This window comes from Crotalus tigris, unplaced genomic scaffold, assembly GCF_016545835.1.
Source record: "Crotalus tigris isolate CLP2741 ecotype Arizona unplaced genomic scaffold, ASM1654583v1 scf7180000018371.15429387391:27106975, whole genome shotgun sequence".
Taxonomy (NCBI): Eukaryota; Metazoa; Chordata; class Lepidosauria; order Squamata; family Viperidae; genus Crotalus; species Crotalus tigris.
Genome location: NW_024096970.1, coordinates 7,255,647 through 7,283,561, shown reverse-complemented (window position 1 = coordinate 7,283,561; position 27,915 = coordinate 7,255,647). Strand labels below are relative to the sequence as shown.

The 27,915-nt window shown below is 35.8% G+C and overlaps 2 protein-coding genes across 3 annotated transcripts in view; one reads left to right on the top strand and one right to left on the bottom strand.

Moving 5' to 3' along the window:
• ZMYND8 (zinc finger MYND-type containing 8) overlaps nucleotides 1-5,836 on the bottom strand; it is a 126,628-nt gene extending 120,792 nt beyond the window's left edge. Inside the window, exons 1-2 of the mRNA XM_039351255.1 lie at nucleotides 5,734-5,836; nucleotides 1,747-1,819 (exon numbers count right to left, since the gene is read on the bottom strand). Of these exons, the coding sequence (XP_039207189.1) occupies nucleotides 1,747-1,754 (8 nt within the window). The 5' untranslated portion in view covers nucleotides 1,755-1,819; nucleotides 5,734-5,836. The remainder of the gene's footprint in view (nucleotides 1-1,746; nucleotides 1,820-5,733) is intronic.
• A 226-nt stretch (nucleotides 5,837-6,062) lies between these two features.
• Nucleotides 6,063-27,015, top strand: LOC120311591 (translocating chain-associated membrane protein 1-like 1). 2 transcript variants are annotated; one of them, XR_005557668.1, is made up of 12 exons: nucleotides 6,063-6,330; nucleotides 11,312-11,372; nucleotides 11,795-11,913; nucleotides 15,503-15,619; nucleotides 15,713-15,771; nucleotides 16,537-16,621; nucleotides 17,007-17,077; nucleotides 17,656-17,760; nucleotides 18,894-19,037; nucleotides 19,985-20,142; nucleotides 20,346-20,492; nucleotides 23,327-27,015. XR_005557668.1 is itself a non-coding variant. In XM_039351263.1 (11 exons), the coding sequence occupies exons 1-11, from the start codon at nucleotides 6,211-6,213 to the stop codon at nucleotides 23,398-23,400; spliced, it is 1,113 nt and encodes a 370-aa protein (XP_039207197.1). In that variant the 5' UTR covers nucleotides 6,065-6,210; the 3' UTR covers nucleotides 23,401-27,015. The 2 variants fall into 2 exon arrangements, 1 of the variants encoding a protein (XP_039207197.1); XM_039351263.1 differs by lacking the exon at nucleotides 20,346-20,492 and having other exon boundaries at nucleotides 6,065-6,330.
• Nucleotides 27,016-27,915: the final 900 nt, after the last annotated feature.

Here is a 27,915-nt window from a genome sequence, read left to right as displayed (position 1 = left end):
TCATGCTGGCCACATGACCACAGAAGAATCTTTGGATAACACTGGGTCCTTTGGCTAAGAAACAGAGATGAGCACTAACCCCTAGAGCAGTGACGGCGAACCTTTTAGAGACCAAGTGCCCAAACTGCAACCCAAAACCCACTTATGTATCACCGGGTGCCGGGTAGGCATGGCCCATTGGGTGGGTGTGGTCCATTGGGTGGGCGTGGCTTCAGTGGTAACGGCAGACTGGGTAAGACTAAAAAGTTCAATCAATTCCAACTTTGCGAGATCTTTTTTTTCCCACGAGAAGTTGAAATTGATTGATTGATTGAATCTTTTTTTTTTGGACATGGCAGTGGAGACCTAAAGCAAAAAGGTTTTATAAAACCCAGCTGGAGGCCTAGGATTGGGGTGACGGTGCGCGTGCCCAGAGAAGACTCTGTGTGCCACCTGTGGCACGTGTGCCATAGGTTCGCCACCACGGGCCTAGAGTCAGACTCAACTGGTCAGGAGAAACCTTTATCTTTACCCAAGCTTTTACATTTGAATTGACAACTGATAGCCTTACTGTCCTGGAAATACCTTTCTAAGACTGCCTCATTAAAATTCAGCACCAAGATACCAAATAACAGTACAGTAATATTATTTTGATTATTTTGCTGGAAATTAACTAAGTCTCCAAATCAAGTAATTCTTTAAAACAAAAGAATCTCTTTCTCAAAAAGATTGCAACAGGTGCTACATCGGTTGTAGTGTTGCATTAAGAGTGGGAAGAACCAAGTTCTACTCCATCGTAGAATATGACTAGGTCCTATGATTCTCAGTCCAACCTACATCACAAAATTATTCTTTTAGGAGAAAACAAGAATATGGATCACTCTGTAAGTTACCTTAAGGTCCTGAATGAAGCACAAGGTAATACCTGACCCTAATAACTAAATCATAAAAAACTGTTAGTTAGACCTAGTTAATACTTTCATGTGAGATTATCAGAAAATCCTGGGCTTTATAATTAAATTGGGCAGTAGACAATGGTAATCAATTTTGCTGTCATGAATACTGATGTCACGACCCAGATTGTTGGGGGCAATGTAAATATATATATATATACATTGCTTACTGGTGTACACTGCTTAGAGAGTGCTTGCACTTAAAGCGGTATATAAGTCTCATAAATAAATAAATAAAATAAATAAATGTAATCAATAAAAATTCAGATTAACTTAAATTACTCCTCTTGGCAAACTATGAAACAAAATATAGTGCAAACTGAGCTAAATACCTGCCACTATGCCACTCTATGTAAACCATGGATAAAACAACAGCCACAAAGCTACCAGATCTGATTTGCCACAATCCAGATAACCATCAGAGGATTACAAATGCAAGAAAAAAAATATTTTCTGCTATTTAGTAGTCATCTTGTTTTTTTTAACAGTCCATATCCAGTAATCCTATTGAAAAGCATTACATGTAAATCAAAGAGCAAATTGTAAAAAAAAAACTAAAATAAGCCAACTTTTCCTTCAATTGGCACTTCTTCTGAGTTCAGGTATCAAACTTGTTATCCTTATTTACACCTATTTTGCAGTTAACGCAAATTTATAGATTCACAGTTTGAGAGTGAATGCTTCAGACATTTTTATACTAATCTATATGTATAAATATTTGTATTGTTATACATATATAATACAAACGTACAATAATATATACTTTTATCCTTTAATATCTTAGTTTTGGTTATTTTAGGGTAGTGGTACTTACCCCATCATGACAACCAAGTTCTATAATTTTCTTTTCGTCTGGAAGGCAGCCTGAATAAGTATGTTTTTAGATTCTAGATACAGAAAAACAAAAATCAACAATACTCAGCTAATTTTCTTCATTGTATAGTCCTACGTAGTAACATTCAAATAGGCAAAACTATTGCTAAGGAGACATATAATGGATTGTAATCTTCAGAACAGAAAATAATCACAGCAATTGTCCCTTTGCAATAAGGATAAAAAGCAAAGTAAATGGCATATAATTTTTTCTGTCTCCTTGTAGATTTCATTTATTTCCTTTTGTTTATACTGTAACTAATTTAAAAAAGGAAAGTGAGCAAGAGTAAACTGCTCACTTAAACTGCTAAACACCTGCCCAAAAGTTGCAATCTTTTCTTTCCCACATTTAGATAAATTTGCAAGATGGCTATATTCCAGATTTTTTTAAAAAAAATAGAATGTCTGTTTAAATGGCTATTTATAATACAAATTTATATAACCGCCCAATCAGATATAGTGACTCTGGGTGGGATACAGCAAAAAACCAGAGTTTAATCCTCCTTCAATTGATGAATTAATAATCCTTAAATTGGCCCTACTTCCCATGTTTTTCCTTCAGTTATATTCCCTTTGAAAATACAGACAAATGCACTTATACCGGGTTTCCCCAAAATATATATATTGCCTCTAAAAGAGGCACCAGGTCTTATTTTCAGTGTCTTTTCCACTCACTTTGCAGCGGCAGCATCGACAGCCACGCCCAGCCAGCCCACTTCTTCTATGGCCGAAGGAGCACAGCTTCATTCTGCAGCTGAGAATGGAGTGCAGCCTGCATTTCACAAAGGCCTTTCCAGAAGGCTGTGCAGTCAAGAACCAAGCTACGGATTGAATCCATAGTTGGGTTCTCAGCTACACAGGCCTTCCAGGAAGGCCTCTGATTGCAAAATGCAGGCCTGAGCTCCATTCTCAGCTGCAGAATGAAGCTGCTCCTTCCAGCGAGGCAAGTGTCGATCCATGGGAAGCCTGGCTGCAACGGTAAGCTCCTATCGTAGTTTGATTTTTAGGCATGCGCCTCACTACAAAACTAGGGTTTATTTTTGGGATAGGGCTCATATTACACCCACTCCCAAAAATTAAGCTACGGCTTATTTTCGGGGAAACATGGTAGTTATATAATGTGTAAAATCAATCGAAGTAGAATGAACCCAAAATCCAAAAAGTTAAATTGTATTCCCTAGCCCTCTTACCATCTCATCTTTTTATTCTCAGTGAAAAGAAATAATAGTCTATATACCTAGAATACATAGAAGTGTTCTTAGTATATGTAAAAGAACAAACATGAACATAATAAAATCAGTATGAAACAAATAAATATGTACTCCAAAAGGCTCCATATTGCATTTACTGTACTCCCTTGGGGTGAATCCTACTAACTCAAAAAAGTTTATTTCTGCATAGACTCATAGATTTGCAGTGTACACCACAATTCTGTACTGTAGTCAACTGCCAGGTAACTGATCTTTCCTCTGTTTTTATGCTTTGAGAACTGACAAGCTACTTCATATGAATTATCAGAATAATCTACCATTATATTCTACTTACAAAAGATTGTTCAGATATATTACTTTCAAGCACTTTGAATATTCTAGAGCACCTCAACCTACAACCACAATTGAGCCCAACATTTATGTTGCTAAGTGAGAAATTTGTTAAGTGAGTTTTACCCCCTTTTACAACTTTTTTGCCATGTTTGTTAAGCGAACCACTGTAATTAAGTTAGTATGATTGTTAACTGAATCTGGCTTTCTCATTGACTTTGCTTGTCAGAAGTTTGCAAAAGATGATCACATGATCATCATAAGTATGAACCAGATGTCAAGCATCCGAAAGTAAATCACATGGCCATAGGGATGGTACAATGGTCATACATGTGAAAAATGGTCATTCATCATTTTTTTCAGTGCTACTGTAACTTTGAATGGTCAATAAATGAACTGTTATAAGTCAAGGACTACCTACTTTATACAGTAACCAAATATTACCTACCATTCTAAGAGACAACAACCCTCCAGCTCATCAACACAAGCCTGTATTATTTATCAGACTCAATACCTTAGATCATTGTTTGCTTTAATATTCACAGAACTGAACCTGGGATTTTCTCCAAGGAATCTTGAAAGGAGGTAGTAGGCTGAAGCAGCAAAGACAATATTACAGACCAGCTCCTTATCTATTTTTATTTATTTGTATCCTTCACTATTTTTACCAATAACTCAAGGCAGCAAGCACAACCAACAAATCTTCTTCCTCCTCTAACCACATATTGCCCCTTTTCCTTCCATTTGAGCCAAGAGAAGATCCTTATCATATTCTCACATTATACTGTAGCTTTATTATTGTAATTTGATTTTTTTTCTATAATCCTACATTGATGGTCATTTTCCATCTTGACAGGTTATAAAAAATCTGTCCAAAAATAAATCCTTAGAAAGGCCCTCAAGTCAGGCTCAGTTCCTGGCAACTGTATCCTTAACTGCTTTCTTGACTTTCTTGTACAGAAAACTTTATTTTTTAATTGCAAGCTCATTAACTGTGATTTTATGGTTATGTCAACCAGGATTTACAGAATTTACCCAATTGGCTGGGTTTGTTTTAAACAATGAACCATAAACTAACCATAGAAGTCATAAGACTAAGCAAGGTATAAGACTAAGCAAGGTAATTAGTTATTAAAGCCACAAGTATCATCTGAATTGGGACAAAACACTGATTAGTTATGACAGAAAATCTAAACCACATTTTGGGAGGTGGGTAATGATAAGCAACTTACCTCCAAAATAGCCTTCTCTTCTAGGTTTAGAGAGCTGGAAGCCTAGGGAACCTTTTGAAGCTCTCTTCTATTCTTCAGACATGAAGATGGGAGGCTAAGGTAGTTATGAAATGGAATTTCTCCAACCCCAATATTATAGAAACATAAAAGGGATGAAGGGAATCAAAGTCTTCCCCTACCCTACCTACCATCAGGCCAGAATAGAAATATTTTTAACTGCAAAAAAGTAGATTGACTGGAGTGTGGAATGTGTCTGGAAGGCCAGCCTAAGATGGCCCCTCTCAGTATAAGCAAAGCTGAAATTTGGTTGTAGTGCTCTTTAGTTTAGTTCAGTGCTCTATACCTGGGCACATGTTTATTCGTAAATAGTACCAAAATAACTTACAAATGGTAACCAACAATGGCCATTGATTTCTGGAATTGAGAATGATTGCTTTGAAGTTTCCTCAAAAAGTCATAGCTTCAGATTGGCTGAAAGTTTCAATAAATGACTAACAATTTTGTTGGATGTTTATGAATAAATCAATTAGAAATTTTATTTCAAGCTATAAGTGTAGGGGGGGGGAGATCCAGGCTTAACTAAAAATAGCATGTTATCTTAAACATACGTAGGACCTTAAACTTGCTCCGACTAGCAGTGATTTCCTTAAGTTGCGAGCAAATCTCTTTCCAACCTTGTCAACAGGCGTGTGTTTTTTTTCCCTCTCTCTGCCGTTGGATATGCTTATTCTCTCCCCTCCCCAAGAGCAAAGGACATGCTTTACTACTACGTTAAGGATTCGCCTTTTTAACTGGAGTCGGGTGATTTTTATTTTTTTTTCAAAATGAAGGGTTCCCCCAGACATGGATTTTGCTTCGATTCAGGAGGCGCATTCACTCGCATTTAACTTCATCTCCTCTTACGTAGCCTATTTGGGTTCAGACGCTGCTGAACCATAAAGGAACTGCACGGGCAGGATTAATTCAATGTATCAGACTAAAATGGGATTGATTTGCTTAGAGTTCAGGATGTCGTGCAAAAATACCCAAGAAGTGTTCTTTTGAGAAAGCATCTTAACCCCAGCTGTGGAGCCAGAAATCTTTCTTGAAAGAAGTTTTCCCTGTTGTAACACATATTCGACAAACCTGCGGAGTAAAAAAAAAATAATCCAATACCTGATATTCTTTCTCTTCCCGAGCAGAACTTGCAAGATCTTGTTTCCACTACAGCCATAGAGAAATTAAACGCAAACTCAGGGAACCTATAGGTCCCACCTCCAGGAGCCTCTGAATGGCCAAAATTCAGGCCACTCACACGCACCCTCTCTTTCCCCTCCCCCGCTGCCGTTTCGACCGTTGACCAGCCTCAGAATCTCTTTGGAACTCCACCCCTAGAAAGCTTGCCTCCCAGTTTAAGACTGGCGATTAGCTGCTGAACCTATCACTCACTTTTATCCCGCATGTTGATTGGCCAAGCGTGGAACGCAGGGCGGATAAGAGTGGGGGGGGGAGGGAAAAGAATCGCTGGTGTTTACTGGGCGTGAGGTGAAGAGCGAGGGGTTGTTGAGAGAGTAGGGGAGCTGCAGTTCTTCATCCGTACTTCACCCTCAACTTGGGTCCTGGAGTTTCCCACTTTCGGAAACCTCTGCCGCTATGGGACTGCGGAAGAAAAACAAGAGTCCGCCAGTCTTGAGCCATGAGTTCGTTATCCAGAACCACGCGGATGCTGTATCCTGCCTGGCCATGGGCCTCCTCTTGGGGCTCATGTTCGAGGTATCCTTACTATACAGGGCCGGGGAGGAAGCGGCAGCGCGCGGGCTCGGGCACGCCCCCTTTCCTCCCTCCCCCCCGTTCAAGTGCGGCCCCGCCCTTCTCTCGAGCTCTGGCGCTTCCTCTCCTGTTACTGTTTTCCCTTAGGCTGCTAATTCTCACGGTCGCGCTCCCCTCTTACATGCTGACGTACATAAGGAGCGGGCGTATCCTGTGCGATGCTTGTTGGCAAGGCCGATCCTCAACTTCTAAGGCTAAGCTATAGCCGCTAGGCATCCTGCCTGGGTTCTCTTCTCCGCCGCCAAAGAGCAGGGGAATTAAACTGGCAGTCTCACTGAGAAGATAATTTGTGCAAGCCAGCCAAGCCGCTTTCAAAGGCTGAAGGGAAGAGGGAAATAATGTATAATTGACCAATTTGCGATACCTGTAGAAAAATAGTTAAGTCTTTCGTTATTCCATAGAGAAGGAAATGGGTCTCGTTTAATATCGTACTAAATCATATGAAATGGGACGTACAGTGGTCTTTTCCCATTTTTGTCCTCTTGTTTCCCTTTAGAACTGGTGACGGTGTTAGGACTCGGTCCTAGTACTAATTTTCAGCCCTGGAGTACAATCCTGGGTTTCATATAAAAATGAAGTGTTCTTGGAAGATGAAGAATGATTTCCCAAAACGGGTGGGTGGCTGGTTTAGGAAGAGTTTATAGATTGTAAGTTAAATATCGTAAACAGTCTAGACCAGGGGTAGGCAACCTCGGCTCTTTTATGACTCATGGACTTCAACTCCCAGAATTTCTGAGTCAGCTGACTCGAGAATTCTGGGAGTTGAAGTCCATGAGTCATAAAGAGCCGAGGTTGCCTACCCCTGGTCTAGACTCTAGAGTGTGATATTGCTCCTACTGGGCTTGTGTGATTATGCTTGGGATTTGGTCCTTATGAATAAGCAGTAGCATTAGGCATACTGCTGATCTTAATTGGTTTGATAGCTACTAATAGTAGATAATTCCACTGGAGAGCTTGGCGTTTGGTGAGTTTGACCATATTTATTTGGAACAAGATAAATCTCTTACAGACCCAATGGTGTATAGGAGAGTTAATGCTGAATTAAGAATTAAGTGGACTATTTTTTGCTTACACATTTTATTGGCAGAGACTAATCTTGACATACAAGGTACTTATCCAATTGCATCCCCTATGACAATCACAGTCTCATGTCTTGCTGATAAGCTTATAAACAGCCAAGTCTCAGGGGTGTCTAAATTTACATAATGATATTCACTCCCTGAGTCACCAAGCCACAGAATGGAACTGGAAGTTTAATACCCGAATATTAAATATGGACTGACTGCCACAAGTATACATTTGTTTCTTTAAATAAAAAGCTGTTATAAGTGATTAATTAAAAATGAAGCCTTGAACAATGTTAGGATTTATAGAAAACAGGAAGATAAATATATAATAAATTTGGTTTATATATAGGAAACCATGTCTTTTTAAAGCTTTCCCTGAATTGTGTTTCCCCTTTCCTCCACTATTAATTTGAAACTTATTGTATGGTTTTTAAGTTGTTTTGTCATGTTGATATTCTTCTTCAAATGCAAACTGGGCCATATCTGAACTAAAGTAAAATTGGTGCTAAGAAATCCAGAGATCAGTCTGTTGAAGGAATTAAGCTTAGTTTGGGAAGAACTGAAATAATGATATAATTGGAGAACCTAATAAAATATTTGAAGAATTATCAGTCCTTTTGGATGCTGCCTGTTGGCTACTACATAGAAGATAGAGCAAGATTCTGACAAAAAGAAAAGGATTTTGATGCACTTTAGAATTTCCTGACCCAGGTTCTTCAGCAGTGGAACAGGTGGCCTTGGCTTGCTAGTAGAATCTCTTTTGTTGGATATTTATAAGCAGAAACTAAAAACAGTCTTTCCTAATCCAGACATAGTTAATTGTATGAACTTCCCAGAATTCTCAGCAATGGCTGTGTTGACTGAGGAATTCAGAGAATTAAACTTTATGCATTTATGTTAGGAAACACTAAGGTATAAATTCCTACATTTGACAAGAGGCTGATGTAGATAAATGGTTCTTAAAACGTTTTAGTTTCAGGACCTCTTTATGTTTTTAAAAGTGATTTGAGGACCCAAAGAGCTTTGGCATTGTGCATTATATCTATTCATATTTAAACTACTAGGAATTAAGAGTGAGTCATTTTAAAATATGTATCTGAAGATCTACAGAAATCTCCAGACCACATTTTGAGAACCTGATCCAGATGAATCCAGTTCTGTGTTACTCCAAAAAATTGTTTTTGAGAGGGAACTCAAGTTGGCATAATGGGATATATCTTCTACTTTGTCCCCACAGTAATAAATACGGTAAATTTGAATAAGAGAATGATTGACCCAAAGTTATTTTGTGATCATCTAATATCTTAACCAGTAGACTGTATTGGTTTCAGTTATCATAAAATTACTTCTCAAAATAGAACTTGGTACATACAAGTAGTCCTAAATTTATGACCAGAATTAGGCCCAATATTTCTGTGAGACATTTGTTAAGTGAATTTTGCATCATTTTACAACTTTTCTTGCCACATTTGTTAAGTGAATCATTGCAAGTGTTAATACCGTGTTTGTTAAGTGAATCTGGCTTCCTAATTGACTTTGCTTATCAAAAGGTCGCAAAAGGGGATCACGATCCTAGGACAATACAACCATCATAAATGTGGATCAGTTGCAAAGTGTCTGAATTTTGATCCCATGACTGTTGGGATGCTGCAATTGTCATAAGTTTGAAAAATGGTCATAAGTCTTTTTTCAGTGCCGTTTAACTTTGAATAGTCACTAAATGAACTGTTGTAAGTTGAGGATTACCTGTGTATCAGTTGATACTACCTTTGATGCTCATTGATCACCTTGGCCCTTTCAACTTTTTGATTTATTTTCAGAAATTATTTTAATTAAAAGAATAATTGGCATGTCACAAAGACTGGTTGAAACTTTATTGCCACTAATGCTTCTGGGCCATTTATTTAAAAATATCACTGAAGGAGCTATAGCTCAAAGCATTATATGAAGCTGTGCAGAAAAACAATGTGAACAATAGTAACAAAAAGCATTTAGGTAGAAGGGATTGCAAATAGCTGTCTTAATCGGTTCTTTTTCCCATTACTACCATTTGAGAATGAGAAAATCTTTTTATTTTTTATTTTTTAATTTTACTCATTTGTAAAATTATAGATGTATGATCATCCATCTTAGAACCGGAACTCTGGATGGCTCACAACCATTGCATTTTTATGTACTCTAAATTATATTTATACACACTATGTATTCTTTCAGTTCTTTTTCCTCTCTTATTAGCCAATAGTATTGTGTTACATGATTGATTGCATGTACATATATGCATATCAAATGTTATTCTGAAAAGAAATAAGATACCAATGAATTAATTGGATATAAGACTCCAAGATGAAACAGTTGAGATTAAGGATAGGTGACTTCCAGATAATTCAACAAATGACTTAAATATTTATCAGTAATTCCAGATCAGAATGTATGTGAAGCTCAGAAGAGGAGTTGAAAGTTAGTGGGTGCAACGGGGTAGATAGTGGCAGAGTGCAGGCCAGCAAAAAGGCAGAGATGGGGGGGGCAGTATTGCAACGGCTATAATTTCAAGGATCCACTGTAATTACCGTTTTGTTCAGCACTGTAGTAACTTTGGTCACTGAACAAATGCACAGCCATCAAACCAAGGGCACTTTGAAACAGAGGGCCTTCAGTATGGTGTTTAGGTTGACATAGAGACACTTGCTAACATCAAATCCTTAAAATGATTGGCCTAGAATAAAAGTCTTTCCGACTAGACAAATACCCAACAGTAGTCCTGACACAGGGCCAAAGAACAACCTCAACCAGAGAGATTTGAGTTCCTGAATTCTATTGTAAATCACAGGCAATTCCATTAAATGCATTAAAATATCACATATACTGTATTTGATTGCCAGCTATATACCTCAGCCAAAGGGCAGCATTTAGAGCAGCGGTTCTCAACTGTGGGTCGGGACCCCATTTGGGGTCGAACGACCATTTCACGGGGGTCGCCAAACAACGTAGTCCGCCATTTTTTTCCCCCTTTTCCTTAGCTGTGCTACTCCCTTTTATTCTATTGGCTTTTGAAAGCCAATAGAATAGACTCTCTTGAATAGAGTCTAATTCTATTGGCTTTGAAAAGCCAATAGGAATTGTCCAGGCTGTTTCTGCCCTGCTGAGCCCACCAAAAGTCCCATTCTGCAAACAGTGCTGCACCAGTTCAGTAGTCCTCGACTTATGACCGGTTGGGGGTCGCGGCATTAAAAAGGTTGAGAACCACTGATTTAGAGCCACTAATCAACAGGACAGCTCACTGGACCCCATCAATAGGCTGCCTTACTTCTTTCAAGATACACATGGTGGGCAGTAAAAAAGACTGACAGGTTTATAGCTGAAGTCATTCATCAGTGAACTTCTTAATTAGATCATTTTGAAGTTAATTGTCAAGGTGATGATCTTATTTGAATATTTTACTGAACAGCTTTTCTGTGTCCTGATATGTTTTATTTGTGTATCCTGATATGTTGTATTTATTTTACATTGTATTTTTATATAAGTACTATATTGTGATCCAGTATGATTGCTTGATTAATCAATAAACAAGGAAAAATATGCAACAATTTGTATTATTAGTCTTGATAACTAAACTTTCAAAACCTATGTCTCAAATTTGATCCTTTAGTAGTCAATAAGATCATCTCCAGTCTTGTTCAGTTCTTAAATTGGCTGTTTTGTTAGGCTGTAGAAATGCCATCACTGCTGGGAGGAATTTTACAACAATGAAACTTAAATAGTTGCAGCAATCATAATAAATATAAATTTTAATAGCAACTTCAGAAAAAAGTGTATAGCAAAGAGATTAATAACTTATTTTTCTCTGTTTTAAATTTTAGGTTACATCCAAATATGCCATCATGTTTATAACTGTACAATACAATGTTACATACAACATAGGTAAATATAAAATCTTTTCTATGTCTGGTTTTCATTTTTAAAAATATTTTTCAGTAATGTCTTCTACATATTTACTTAGATTATTCACCTCCAAATGTATATATGTGCATGTGTAGGTGTGCTAGATTATATGTAGGGTTGCGGTCTTAAATGATTTTGCCTAAATGCTACTGTATAGCCTGATTCTCTGCATTTTTATTACAAAATTCTGTTATGCTGTTTTTCTCCGAATAATGAATATGTTATAAAAACATATTAAAGGATGTACAACATGAATTTATAGATTTTAAATCAGAATTTATTGCAAAAATGTAAGGGGAAAACACTGTTGAAAATTTGTTTTCTGCATGTTCTCCTGATGTATAATAAGATTCTAAGTATAGCCTGTACTGCTATTAATAGTAAGATATTGTGCATTTCAGATGATGGATCTGACCCAGTTCATTTCTATGAGTATGGTCCAAAAGACATGGCCACCATCTTCTTCTACATGCTTATAGCCATTATTTTGCATGCAGTGATTCAGGAATATATACTAGATGTAAGTTTACAATTATTAGATAAATGTGAATATGTGAAATCAATTCAGTTCCAATTTCTTCAAGATGCATTTATTAAATAATATGCTTTACTATTGGATTTGAAAGATATAAGATCCCATTTGGTATAGTAGTTAAAGTACTGGACTGAAAATCAAGATATCAGAAGATCTAGTCCTCTCTTAGGCATGAAAGCTGATTGAGTAACTTTGGGCCAATCCCTTAGCTTCAGTTCAACCCAGCACAAAGGGTAATGATTGTGGGAAAAAATAGAAATGTGAGCATGTAATAGTGCCTTGAATTCTGAAAAATATGTAAATTTAATAATTTATATTTATATATGTTTAATAATATCTAATAAACATCTCCCAGATTTTTTCATTATCAACCATGTATCTACATTACAGAAGGGTATTTCTTTAGAATCAATAGTCTACCTGCAGATCATGAATAAATTGCCCTGGATTGCATTTTTTCCTAAAAGTAAATGGGCTGGTGTGAATTTTGAAAGCATGTTATGCAAATTTTCACAAAGTGGCACTCAAAATTTACCAGAAAGCAAAAAAAGTAAAGGTGTTGCCCTTTATATTTACTTATCAAGAATATTGCCTGCCATTATTATTTCAGCTTTCGCTTTTTGGAACAGATAGACATACTTTCCTCTTTTATTTTCTGATAGTGGCTAAGAGACCTACATGATCTTGATTCCCTACTTTAAATCCTACTAGCTTCCTTTTTTTTTTAAATAGAACCTAAAATGTTTAAAAAGTAAGAAAAGACAAGAACCAAGAGGTGTGCCTTTGGACATAATTAAGTATATCTGTTATGGCCACGTGAGTTATGATATTTGTTATCTGATATTTGACCAGTTTTTGACTCTATAGCATTGAATATCATGGCTTTATAATTAGTCAAATATTTCACATACCCCATGTCAGTTTATATTCTGGATAGTAATTCAGAATTTGAACCTTTCCCAAATTTTGGACCAGAACTTAATATGTGGTTCTCTGAAAATTGGCATGTGGGCAAGATGGGCAGCTTTCAGCATGTTGAATCCCTAATCAAATTATACTGGATTATGAATATGATTTCTATGGTAACTTCACTAAAAATTATATACCACACTATGAATTTCTTTTGAAATAAATAAAAATTATATCCATCAATGAATGGATTCCTTATTTCTTCAGTAATTCAATATTCAAGTTTAACTAGGCAATCTGCTGATAAAGGTAATTTCATTATTTCTTTATTATATATTATGTTAAAATCTTACACTCTGCTTTTTTTTCTTTTTCTTTTTTTGTTGCTGTTTTTATTTTAAGTATAAAAAGTGTGAGTCCTATAAATGTTAAAGTATTAAATAAAAATTGAATTCTGCCATGTTATTAAAACATGGCATGTTATTAAAACATGGCATGATTGAAAATCAGCCATTGTCCAAATATGAAAAATCTTCAAGCAATGAGTCTAATGTAGAAGTTTGGACATGGTTCATATCTTTCTATACTAGGATAAAACTACAGTGCTTGTTCTGTGACTCTGCATTGCAATGTGCAATCAGAAACTTAGTCATAAATAAACCACTGCAAGACTCCTTGAAAACTTCACTTCCTGTTTTGTCTTCCTATCCTCTATTCTAGAATGAAAACAACAGCTGCCTTATATTTTGTATTGGTCAATAGATTTGGTTTAGAGATATATATCTCAGTTTATGGTATGCAAAGATATAGTAGTTGTGCATTCCAAACTTGCACTACCCTCTCTTCCCCTTTCTTTGCCACATCCTAGCTGAAAATGTTCGGGAGTAGAAAATATGCTTATCAGAACACACAAACTAAGACTAAAACCAATTTCAGATTGTGTTTCAGAGCCTAGTGTGTTCCAGCATGCAAACTGTGAACCACTAAGAAAGATAATGTGAAAGCATAGTATAGAGCAGTGGTGGCGAACCTATGGCACGCGTGCCAGAGGCGGCACTCAGAGCCGTCTCTGGGCACGCGTGCTGCCGCCAGCAGTTCACACAGGTCCATTAGGCCGTCGCTGCTGCCCAGAACGGTGGCCCCATCCAGCACAAAGGAGGCGAAGCAGCCGGCTAGCAAGCTTGAGAAGAAGTGGGAGAGCATGCCCACGCCCAGCAAGCAAAGGGCCACCCTGAACAGAGAAAGCCGGATCCCCATTGGCATTGTGGCTGCCCAGGCCCAGCACAGATGGGGGGAAGCATGCAATCCAGCTGGGACTGGGGGGCCATGGCGCCGATGGGGATCCGGCTTTCCCCGCTCAGGGTGGCCTTTGGCTTGCTTGGTGTGGGTGTTCTCTACCATCTCTACTTGAGCTTGCTAGCTGGCCACTTCACCTCCTTTGTGCTGGGCGGGGCTGCCGCTCCAGGCAGCAGAGGTGGCATAATGGACCTGCATGAGCTGCTGGTGGCAGTGGACTGAGGTGGGGCCAAGGTGCGTCGGCTAGACGAGAAGAACAGGCTCCATGCACGGGCCAAGGGCGAGATCTGCAAGGGGGCCGAAGAGATGACCAGCAGCAACCTGCTCTCCAACCATAAGCAAAAACAAATGGGACTGAGTAGGCTTGTCTGGCGGTCTGCATCACATTCCTCCCCCTCCCCTACTCCACCTGCTGCTGGCACCTGGCCTAGTATTGGCAGTGGGCTGCGGAGCCCCAGAGTGCGCCGATCGAGGGGCCGGTAGGCTGTGGCTGCTGATGGACACCATCGACCCTCATGCGCTTGCTGGCCTCTGTGTGCGGAGGCCAATGGTGTCTGGCAGCAGCCTCCCTGCCTCACCTTGCCTTGCCCTGCCCTGCAGCAATGGCACCCCTACCCTGCCCCACCTCACCCCCTGCCCACCACTCCACCTGCCAGAGACCCCTTGGATCTCCCCCAACCCTGCCTGGCCCCCACAGGCCTCCACCCCATGAGCAACATCGAAGTGACCATGCCCACCCCAGCCACACCCACCCAGTCATGCCCACCCATCCCCCCTGAGGGCACCACAATGCTGATGCAGCCCTGGCACTTTGCGACAAATAAGTGGGTTTTGGATTGCGGTTTGGGCACTCGGTCTCTAAAAGGTTCACCATCGTTGGTATAGAGCACAGGTGTCAAACTTGCCTTCATGTGACATGTCGCAACATATCGTGACTTTTTTTGCATTGCCGGAGCTGGGGTGGGTGCAGCCGGCAGTTTCACACCCCTGGTATATAGATACAAAACCAATGTCTCAATTGAGATCCAAGACAAATTCATTTGGGGCATTGTATATAGTCTTGGGTTATAGATTGGATTGTGAAACTCAAACGCCTGTGTGGCACAAAGAGTGGTAATTTACTTTATACGTAGTTTGTTTTTCTAATACTTAAACAGCAGTTATTAGACTATGTGGGTCATGCTTTAATATTCAGTTGTCTAATAAGTAATATGAAGAGAAAAGTCCAGCTTAGCATTTTGTAGTATTGGGATATAAATGCTGAACTAGAGATAATCTAGCATTCTTCTTGAGGAGGATAACATATTCATTAGAAAAAATTGAACGTGATTAAATTAATACTTCTGATGTTTGTTATTTTTTTTCCTAGAAAATTAATAGACGTCTCCACTTGTCAAAAACAAAACATAGCAAATTCAATGAGTCAGGACAACTAGCCTTTTTCTACTTGTTTTCATTTGTATGGGGAGCAAGTATTTTGTCTGCAGTAAGTAAGTCAAGTTATCTTTTTGGAAATTAATTTAAATGAACATTTGCCTAAAATATATCAAATCCTTTAACCTTATATTTTTTTCCTTAGGAAGAATTTACAACAAATCCAACTTTGTTATGGAAGGATTACCCTCATTCTCATATGTTGTAAGCTTTTTTATTTGTTCTTTTATTTGTGCTAGGCGTTTTGCTTGCTTGTTCAAATTAACAAACATATCTAGGTTATTAATTCCCAGGCATCTGAGTATTAGAGATGAAACATGGGCAGATCTATGAACCAATTGTCAAGGAACTATTTTTAAAGCATTTATAATAGGATATGAATGTTTTTAGACAGTGAATTCTACAAAGTGTTAATTAGTATTAGATTCTTTTGGCATGTATATTTATGTATAAAAATGTATGTGTAAGTTTCAACTAGTCTCCTGTACATTGTTCTTCCAATTGCTTGCTGCAAAAGTCTTTACAGTTAGTATCTTATATCTCTTACTATTCTATAACTATTCACATACTTTATCTTATATTATTTTCTTTAAAATCCTTCAATTTAAATGCAGATTCTAGTGATATTCACTGTGTATTTAACTTCTAGTCTTGACCTCCTCCTCTCTACCTGCCCATTCCTTGTCCAAAAAGAATGGATTTTTTTTTCAATGTTAACACTTTCTTGAAAATGTTTGAAATACTTTATTGAGGTTTAAGCTTAGCCATTCCAAACTTGCCTTCCAATCTTAGATTACAGAGGGAAAGTGGGAGTATAAAAACAATTTATGAAGTTGTTTGAACAATTTTGGTTTACCTAAACAATTTAAAATTGGGTTCATGGCTTTTAATTCTTACGATGATTTGAATGGCAATGATAATTATTGAATGCTATGTATACAGCTTTTATATATATACTTTTCTTTTTAGTTTTCAGGTTAAATTCTTCTATATTTGCCAAATTGCCTATTGGCTCCATGCACTTCCAGAACTGTACTTCCAAAAGATTAGAAAGGTATAAATGGTAACTTTAATTCAGGCATTATATTTCTTTTATTTACTTTAATTTATAATAATATAGCATGATACTTTAAATAAGGAAAAGAAATAATAATGGAGAGAAAAGTACTTCCATCAACTTGGTGAGAGAGTCATACTATATAGGAATATATTGTTGGATAGGTAAGATAATGCAATATATTATTTTGGCACTCAGCTTATTTATGCCCTTGTTAATGGTGCTTTTGAAAAGAAAAACTTGATTGAAAAACTTCCTTTCAATAAGAAAGCTATTCATAAGTTATTACAGTGCAAAACCGTACAGAACAAGGAACACTAACACATATTAAAATGTTTGCTTTTATTGTAACATGTTCATCTTTTCCATTCCGTATTTCTAGGAAGATATTCCAAGACAGTTGCACTATATTTGTCTTTATATTGCCCATATATCTGGTGCCTATATCTTGAAGTAAGCATTTATTTATTTATTTGTGTATTTATTTGTGTATTATTTATCATATTTCTAGACTTCCATCAAGGATTTATCTTATAAAATACTGTTCAATATATTACAGGTAGTCCTCAACTTATAACCATAGGCTTAGTGACCATTCAAAGTCACAACAGCACTCAAAACAGTGACTTGAGACTGTTCCTCACACTTATGACTGTCACCGCAACCCACAGTCATGTGATCAAAATTTGGGCACTTGGCAACCAGATTTGCTTAACAACCATGGCAAAAAAGGTTGTAAAATTGTGTGCGATTCACTTAACAACTTACTTAGCAACCAAAATTCTGGTTTCAGTTGCAGTCGTAACTCAAAAACTATTTGTCAATATTCTGTTAAGAAAAAATATTTAGTATATTTGTGTCAGCGTTAATCTATCGGATTTGATCATAGCTTAACAAGCCATAGAATGCTCATCCTGATAGCACAACTAATTCTCTTATATGTAAGATACATTGAACCTAATTCATTGCTGTTGAACATTGTTAATGAATGAATACTATTCAGAATGAAATATTTATTTTTACTGTTTCAGCCTTCAGCGCTTGGGTCTAATTTTGCTGATACCTCATTATCTTGTAGAGCTCATTTTTCACGCTTCACGTCTATTCTACTTCAGTGATGAGAATAAACAGAAAGGGTAATCTTGTTTTTATTTAAATTTTCATGTTACTGTCAGATAATTAATGTAGTTTCCTTTTTTACAGTTTTCTTAGTCCTTGTCAGCCTGTAGGTTATTATTTCTTTTACTATATTTGCAAAAATAAAAAACATTTTAGAATCAGATTACTTGAAAAACTTGTCTTCATTTAAGATTGGTCTTAAAGGTCTTGCTTGTAATATATCACCAAGAAAGATCAAGACTTTTCACAAATAACTAAAATGATCTCTACCTATCATCCACTCTTCATTTTCAGTGGAATTTCTAAAAACATTTCCTCCAAATTTAGTTTCATGCCCTGTTGAATAATTTTGTATCAACTACTTATTTAATCCATTTTATGCAACGGGTGAAAACTAAGCAAGGAGAGAAGCAACCTAGAACTAAGGAGAAACTTCCTGACAGTTATAACAATTAATCAATGGAACAACCTGCCTCCAGAAGCGGTGAATGCTCCAATACTGGAAGTTTTTAAGAAGAGACTAGACAGCCATTTGTCCGAAATGGTATAGGGTTTCCTGCCTGAGCAGGGGGTTGGACAAGATGACCTCCAAGGTCCCTTCCAACTTTACTACTACTACTACTACTACTACTACTACTACTACTACTACTATTGTTATTATTATTATTATTTCACTAATAAGCATTGTTTTGCTAATGTAAGACATTTTCAGTGCCACTGGGGTATTTTTGTTTTTGGGGGAAAAAATTAAAAATTTCAAATTTTGTTCAAAAAGCACTTAGCCTTCCTGAAAATTTCATACAAACATACTGATTTTGCAGACATTCTTCACAGACCTAGATTTCTCACTTGCTAAATACATGTTTGATTATTAAGAGTGCTTTTGTTCAACTAAAATTAAGATTTGAATTTTATTTGTCTTATGCCTTTAAAGTGATTTGCTTTCTTCTTTGGCTTTTATTCTATTGAGGTAGTTACTGTTTTTAAAAGTGATGTTTTCTGTTATCATGCCTGATGTTATGGATATGCTTTTACAATGTATAGTAAAAATATAAGGTTTTTTTTATTGGTCATACCCATGATACAGTTGTGCTCATATTATTTAATGATATAAAGCAACTGATAGCGAAATAATTGTCTTTTTTTTCAGATTTACCCTTTGGGCACTTTTATTTGTAATGGCTCGTCTTTTGACCCTGACTTTGTCAGTTCTCACCTTTGGATTTGGTCTCACAAAAGCAGAAAACTCTGGCTTTTCTGTAGCAGAAGGAAACTTCAATATACTCACAATTAGGTATAAGTTTTTACGGAATAACTTTTTTAGAATATTCTTTACATTCACAGATCCAAAAGTAGAAAATTGTGGCTAGGAAAAATAGTCTTTCTTTATTCTTATTACTATTTAAACTACCATTTATTTTGGAAGATAACATGTAAACCTATCTCAGAAACTTTCAGTCTATTCTTATAATGTTGGTCATATTAAACAATCATAAGAATGCATTACTATATTCTTTGTAACATATGAAACTTCAGCATTTTATGTGCCCTAATAGCAAACGCGGTACGACTGTAAACTTCATAGCTATCTTTATTTTTCCAATACATGCCTTTTTTGAGGAAGGATGCCCTCCAATCATTATAGTTTCCTGACAACAGGCTAAACTAGTAGTTTTCTCGGTAACATTTTCAGAAGTAGTTTGCCATTTCTAAGACTAAGAGAGAGTGGCTGATTCCAAATCATCCAGCTGGCTTTGTGCCTAGGTCAGGATTAAATTTCAAAGCCTCTTATTTCTAGCCTGGTACCTTAACCTCTAGACCAAATTGATTTTCAAATGCATTCAAATATATATATTCATGTTAAAGTTTTATAAATAAAACAATTTAAATAAAATCCAATTTTTATATATCATCTGTTCATATACTTTCTGCCTTGAATGCTTATTGGAAAAGAAATTTTCAGCTATTTGATACAGCACATGCAAATTGGAGCAATATTGATGCAAAATACAGTTTCCAACTGTAATAGCCATGATCTTAAACATATGTCATAGTATCTAGAAATGTATGCTCTTTAAAGACATATGATATGTGCTAGCCTACAATCAGAAAGCATTTGGATTGTATGAGTAACTTTATTTTTTGGATTTATTTATTATTTTGAGATAATCTTTAGAGATTATCTCAAAAACCCTAACACTATTATTCTAACTCTATAACTTTTTATGTTAAACTAATTAGAATTAGCTGTCTGGCCGCAATTTGTTTGACTCAGGCTTGGATGATGTGGAAATTCATCAATTTCCAGTTAAAGAAATGGAGAGAACATGCACAGAATCAAATTCCTAAGAAAAAAACAAACACAAAAATTAAGTCAACAAAAAAAGAGTCCTGCAGATGTAAGTATAGCCCTCATATTTCTACTGGTATCAAAATCACAAATGTACATTACTAGAGTGACAGTTGCTTGTTAAATAACACCACTTTGTTTCCTTTTTAAATATTGGATGGAGAATTGTAGTATAGAATGTTATTATTACCTCTAAATGATCAAAATCTGACATGATTTTTATATAATACAAAGTTAAACATTTATTTACAGATAGTCATTTTTTAACAGTTGGGACTGACAACTCTGCTACTAAGTGATGCAATAGTTATTAAGACGTCATATGGCTTTATGACCTCTCTTTCACCACACCTGTCAAGCCACCTGTAGTTATCCGCGATCATTAAGCAAGACCTAATTGTGAGTCGCAATGTTACTGCTGCCTTCTCAAATTGATTCTGTTAGTTGCAAGATTATTGTAAAGCACACAAATTATGATCATGTGACCATGGAATGCTGCAACACTTGTGAGCACCCACAGGCTACAAAGCGCCCAAATCTTGATCGCGTGACTGGTTACACTGCAAAAATCAAAGGACCATTCACAAAGTTACTTTTTCAACACATTCATAACCTTGAACAGTCACTAAACCAGGCAGTTGTTAAGTGAGGACTACCTGTATTATATTTTTAAGTAACTCTGGGCAGTGTACAATGTTAAAAATATTACTTAAACTACAAGCAGAAAAACACAGGCCAGAAGCCAATACTGCACATGGGAGTGATAACACACTCTAACCCAGTGGTCCTCAACCTGTGGGTCGGGACCCCATTTGGGGTCGAACGACCATTTCACGGGGGTCGCCAAACAAGGCTGTCCGCCATTTTTTCCCCTTTTCTTTGGCCACACCCCTGGCACTCAGTGATGTATAAGTGGTTGGGGGTCACCACAACATGGGGAGCTGTATTATGGGGTCGCGGCATTAGAAAGGTTGAGAACCACTGCTCTAACCTAAGACTTGGGAAAGAGCCATATTTTAAGGGCTTTTTCAGACAGGTTTGAAATAGATCTCTGGGCAAATGTTCCTTCAGAGGGTAGGGACAACAACAGAAAGGCATGATTCCCAGTTCCAATTCATACGATTACTTATTGGATGGGATCTGGAGCATGTCAGTTCTGCCCAATTATACAGGAAAGACATAAAATATGGAAGGTGACATCTTTCTACAAATTTGTATGAAGATTTACTAATTATGTGCAGTTGCATACTGATTCAGAAAAAGTAACCCTTTCAGATTATTCGGGTAGAATTATTGATAGTGCCCCAAAAGGTAATTCCCTCATTAGGTGTATAATTAGCCAGGAAAGGTGTCCTAATTGGCAAACTAGCCCCATCCTCTGAGGTGCTTTCGTTCTGAGAAAACACATTCCTAGGGGTGAACAATGATTAGAAAATTTCTTACTGCTTCTACTACCTCTTCATTATCAACAACTTTCTTCCTTCTACACTAGCCCTTTGGGAAACCATTAGAGAATTGAGGGGAAAATCTTCATCTTATATGGGCTAAATACAGAAAGCGAAGCCAAACAAAAACTTTGGGAGTCAGTATTTCAACCAAGTGGAAATAGGTGCTAAAAGGCCATTGGTCATCCTGGAGGTGGTTACTGGATTAACTAGAAGATCTCACCTCCACTCTATTATATATCCCTCTGCCATCTTAGCTATTTCTCGTTAATTTTAATGTATTTATTGCTTCAGTGTTGTATTGTTTTAATTTTTATACTACAGTTTTATCCAACTGTAAACCACCCAGAGTTGCATGACAGCAAAATTGACAGCAAATAAATTTAATAAATCAATAAAATAAATTAAAAATAAAAAAATGATTAACTCCAGAATTTTTAAATTTTGTTGTTAAAAGTGCTAAAAATAAATTAAGTTGAACACAACACAGTTTTAAAAATATAAAATACAGACAAAATTAATTTACTAATCTTGCCTAACCCCTCATCTAAGACTATCATTGACTCTCTCCGACCCCACCCAACTTTTCCTGCTCCAAAACCTGACAGAACCCCTTCTTTTTCTTTATTGGCCTTTAGGGGTCGGGTGATTATTTCTTGGCCCATGAAGCCATTTTCTGATTTAAATGGTCACTTGTTCCCCATGACATGTCAAGGCAATTCTACAGGTCAAACTATATCATAACCCTTCCAGCTTCTCAAGATGTGAATATTTGTTTAACAGACTCTGCTAAGCAGGTTTGAATTTGAACACAATTCTCTCAATACAGGAATCTGTACAAATATTTTTTATAAATGTTTTCAGCTAACTATAAGAATCACTTATAAGAAATGGAAATTACACAGAACTATTCAGGACACTTACAGGACTTAAAGTACAAGTTTTGGAATGATGTTTGTGGTCCTCAGATGATTTCTGAGCTAAAAAAGTTCTGTAAGGGAGAGTGGGGAAGTGCATTCAAAACCCAGAATAAAAAGATTTGGAAACTATCATTTCTACCAAAAGAATTATTATAAACTGTTGATTGAAAAGATATGCAAATTTCTGTACCTGCCCCCCCCTTTTTAATTTGAATCTGCAATAACAGCACATAAAAGATGTAAAAAGATGTTATTTTTAACTTTGTACCATGTAGAGGTTGTGTCAGGTTCCATTCAATCACAGATTAAAACTATTTGTCCAGGGATGCCTAAGTTTTTGCATACAACTATTTGCTAATCCACCAATATGGGCATAAAGGAGTGATGGCTAACCCACAGTCTTCCCAGTCTTTTGTACTTGCTTTTTTGCGAGATTTAGGAGTAAAATGTGTACCTTAAATTTGTGCAAGCTTTAAGGCCTTATTTTGTCATTACAAAACAATCTAGTTCTGCACATGATCTCCTCCATTTCCATTGATTACGTTTTTTGTTGCCTCAGGTAAGAAAAATGTGTAGCTCTGATCTTGTTAATCATTGCCCACACTTTATCCATTGTTACATAAAAAGATTGTGTAGAGTAGGTTATAGAAGCAAAATGAAATAGAAGCCATTCTCTCTATGAAAAACATTATTTAATATAATCCATAAAAAGTATTAGCATTCCTAACTTAAATATGTTGTATGTGTTAAATATCTTCAATTTGCCAACTTATACTTCTGAAATAAAAGCATTGTTTATTACATGTATAGCTATTAATACCACCTATCCCAATCCTAATATTCTGTTTATCTTTTTTTTGTGTTATAGCTAACTTCGTAAATGGAACAATAAAATCTGAAGAGGGCATATCACCTAGGAAAAGAAGATCAAAATTTTTGTGAAGAGCACAGATATAGAGGACACTGATTTAATTGAAGACTTTCTCACCTTAAATAGAAAATCTACATCACACTGACCATAGAACAACTCTATTTGGCTATTTGGGCTAAAGAACATTGGTTAAAATAATATATTTTTAAGTGTATGTTCATCAAAACAAACTTACAATGACAATATTATTTTAAAATCATTTATTTAACACAATCATCTTGAAAATAGGATATTTTATTATAGCCTGACCTCTAATTACAATGCTGTAATATTAATAGAACAGCATGGGGGAATCTAATAAATCACAGTTGTCTTTTATTTGGAACTTTATTTCATTGTATAAAATGTAATTTTAGAATTAAAGTTAGATTTATTTTGCAATTTTTTTCTAAAATTTCTATTATTAAAGTGCTTGAAATTCCTTTTTAGGCTAGAGGACAAATTATTATTTTTTATTACCTCTCCATTTGGTTAAATGAGTTGTCATTAGAACATCAGTTAATACTATAATTTTAGAAAATGTCAGTTTAGCATATCCAACAATGTGCTTTCAAACAATTCCCATCATGTAATAATTTAATGCTTAATTTTGAAGAATGGAATCCTTTTTAATTCCAAAAAGCTGGTTTTATATTAATGGATTCTGAAGTATTTGTAAAAAAAAAAAATATTTGAAACTACATGCTTCTTCAATATGGTGCTAAAAAGTGCTAGTTTATTTAGAGATCCATGAAACTGTTATATAATTAATATTTAATTTGCAGAACTTAAAACATTTTGAAATTATTTTCCTAGTGTGAAAAAATGTCAGGTTGTAACATTAAATACTAAAAAGACATTCATAAATTCTGCATTTTTGTCAGAAAACAATATTAAAAATACCAGGCCCTGCAATATAATTTTGCCATTTAGTCTGATCCTCCATCATACCAAAAGCTTTTTATTACCAAATAATAGCTTTCCTTGGATGCTTATTGTAATAGCAGAAATGCACATATTTACTAAGAAACAGGACATTTTTGATTGTGCCAAAATCTCCTGTTATAATTCTTTCAAAAGGGTAGGACAACTGGTGCCTTCTAGAATTAACCATACTAGTTAGAGGTGACAGAAGTTAAAGTCCAGAACATCTGAAGCAAAACAGGTTTTCTTCCTTCTTTTGGAAAAATGGTTTTGTACTTGAGACAATTGATTGGAATTCAAAACTACAGGAAATGGCTTTTATTACCCTTGTAGACTTTGCAACCTGGCATGGAAAACATTCAAAGTGGATTTTTTAAATACCTGTATGTCATGCCATATGATTTACTGGACCTACTGTTAGAAGTTCTACTGGATTCATAGAATTGAGTTCATGATTCTTTATATTATAAATATAGACTTCTAGATTTAAAACAGTCGTACTATTTTCAAATTTCTATTTAAGGATTTTCTCTTCTGCTTTCTCAGGTTATCTGTTCAAAACTGGAGTAGTCTTTGTTTAGTTAAAGTGGATTAGTTTGCAGTTATGAAACTAGAATTCAAACTCCATGGCTACTTTATAATTCACAATGAAACAATTAGAATCTTGTCTGTTTGTAAGTCTTGTAGCACCAGCCGCTAATCAAAGAATAAAGGCCATATCCTTGTTTGAATTTCTAAAAGCTCTGATAATTGCTTAAACCTAAATGAATTCTACAAGTGTCTATTATCAATCTGGCATTATCCCTATGAGCTCAGACTCTAGTTCCCACAATTTCTATCAACTTTATTTATTATTATTATTATGGTAGCTGGGATATTTTGAGTTATAGTTCCAAAACATCTAAGGGGTGCCTTTTGGGGAAAGGCTGCTGTAAAGACTATAGAGAAGTCTTCACCAATAGAATCTTTGGGAGTCTCTCAATATCTCTAACAACTGGGAATGTTAGGAAATATAGTCTTAAATATTTGTAGGTCATTGGATCAGAGAAGGCTGATATAGCAGTTCAGTCTATATATTACTAAAATTATATTTGCTGTATATCTTGTAAGTCTGATGCTTATCTTGGCAGGCATTGCCATAATGTAAGAAAATTCTACTTAATTAAATTAGGAATAAGAAGTAAAATGAAAGATGTTGGGGGCTGCAATTCAAAAATATGACTTGCATATTTCCAGCTCATGCTATATGTATAGTAGTTTTCCCTTTCCTAGCACTTTCAAATTTTTGGATTGCTAATTAAAGCCAGCATGGCTACGTTGCCATAGAGAAAATGAATTGCCTTAACATTGCAATCTGGGATATTCTAGGCATCAGATTTTGGGTTTTTTTTTAGATAACTATAGGTACCATAAACATTTCACATTATAATATTAATAGATTCATCACTGGGAGCACAAATAGTAGAAGTGCCAAAGATGTCTGTTTTATATGGACACAGACTGACTGACTGTTACATTTCCCATTCTAAATACCTTAATTATAACTAGCTATTGTTTTTTATGATTTGCCATACTTTTTAATAATGTTTGACACTTAAAGTACTAATAAGAAAGAGTTAAAAATGATTCTCTAGTTCTGACAAAAATGTTTGTGATTGATTTAGAAGTCAAGATAGCTGCCTCACAGTCCATTGTGAAATTACCTCGCCTTGCCTCTTGACCATGTTCCTGTGACAAACAAGTGGCTTACATTTTTTTAAAATTTATCAGTAGCATTCAATAAATTTAATCACATATATTTAGATGTTACTATATAGATGAAATCATTCTTTTATTATGTGAAATGGGGGATTTGTATTACTTAAACATTTTAGGTCAAAATACTATTCTAGATTTGATTCTTTTCTTCATTTGTCATCTGTGTATCAATTTGTTTTAAGATTTTTATCTGCTGACCTCATAATACCCATTTTGCTATAGAATGAGCATTTTAATGATTTTGATAGAAATTTATATAATCATTTCATTTGATAGAACCTTAATCTTCTGAGCCGTTTTGCTTAAAAAAAAACCCCTTCTGATTAATTTTCACTGTACTTCTTGTAAGATGTTGCTTTCTCTAGTCACATGTCTGTGCTTCTGGACTTGTTACAAATAGGACAACTGGTTATATCTTCATCCTAATCATGAACACTTGTGTTCATGTAAAGTGATTTATTTTACTAATTTCAAATAAAAGAAAATGGAAAACTCCTTTGCCTCTCAAAACAGAATACTATAAGATTTATCAGTAATAAAAGCTTTTAGGAAATAGATGTGGCCTTTTAACTCATGGAGTCAATTTGTTCTGCAGGCTAGAATTACATCCTTATAGAAGATCATAGTTCAACTATTGTATTGCTATGAAAATTAACTATTTAACTTAGCCTACCATTTCTTCTATCCCTGTACACTTCAGAAATTTAATTTCCTTTTTTAAATTCTAGAAAATTAAACTAAAATAGTTTAAAATGTATGTTACCTACAATATCCTTGAAATGCAAACATTTTGTGTGTGTGTGTGCGCGCGTGTGTGTACACCTTGTTTCTTTGAGTAGAAAAATTTGCAGCATGGGAGGAATATAAATGGAATATCATACTGTCCTGTGTCATTGCACTTGATTGCACAGATGAATGTTTTATGTACTATCAAATGTTAAATAAAAGGTGGGCCTGTGCCTTAAGCTTGTTTTGTTATGTTCTAAACAATATTTGCAAATACTGGAGTATAAAAAATGATTCATAGAAGTTTGCTATTTCTAACAGACAAGATTGTAATTTAAAATCAGTTGATAGGATAAAAGGGGAGAGTTAATTGTATATACTGTATATAGGAGCTGAAACTCTTAAAGAAGCAAGACTTGAAGTTTAAAGTTTAATATCAGGGTTTGCCTACCTTTTCATGTCACAGTAACCTCTGTGCCTTTACTACAAGCATTTGTAGCCAAGATCTAATGCAGTTCTCTACATTTTTTCCCATTATAAGTGCTATTCATCAGAATATTCCAAAATCTCAGATCTCAAGGCACAAGTTGTAACAAAATTATTGTAAGCTAAACACACTGCTTGGATTCTATGGAAGGAAAATATATTGAAATTACATTCAGGATTGGAGTTCTGGTGACAGAACAGTGGTTAGAATGCAGTATTGCAGGCTAACTTTGCCCGCAGTCAGGAGTTTGATCCTGATGGGCTCAAGACTGACTCAGCCTTCCATCCATCTGAGGTTAGTAAAATGAGAACCCAGATTGTTGGGGGCAACATGCTGACATTTGTAAACTGCTCAGAGAATCATGTAAATCACTGGAGTGGTATATAAGTCTAAGCGCTATTGCTATTAATAAGGTTATAAACTTATATAGTATAAGGCTAGCTAGGTATATAGGCTAGCTAGGTATATAGGCTAGCATTTATATAGAAGCCTCTTTAAATTGCATCTAAAAATATTAGTTGAAGTGTGGAGCTTGCTGTGCACCAAATGATAAGTAGCATACTGAAATCACACGAGAACTCAATTTCTACAATGTCTAAAAGTTTTATCTTAAAATCTAGCAAATTTATTTTTTCTATGATTTTTTATTTGT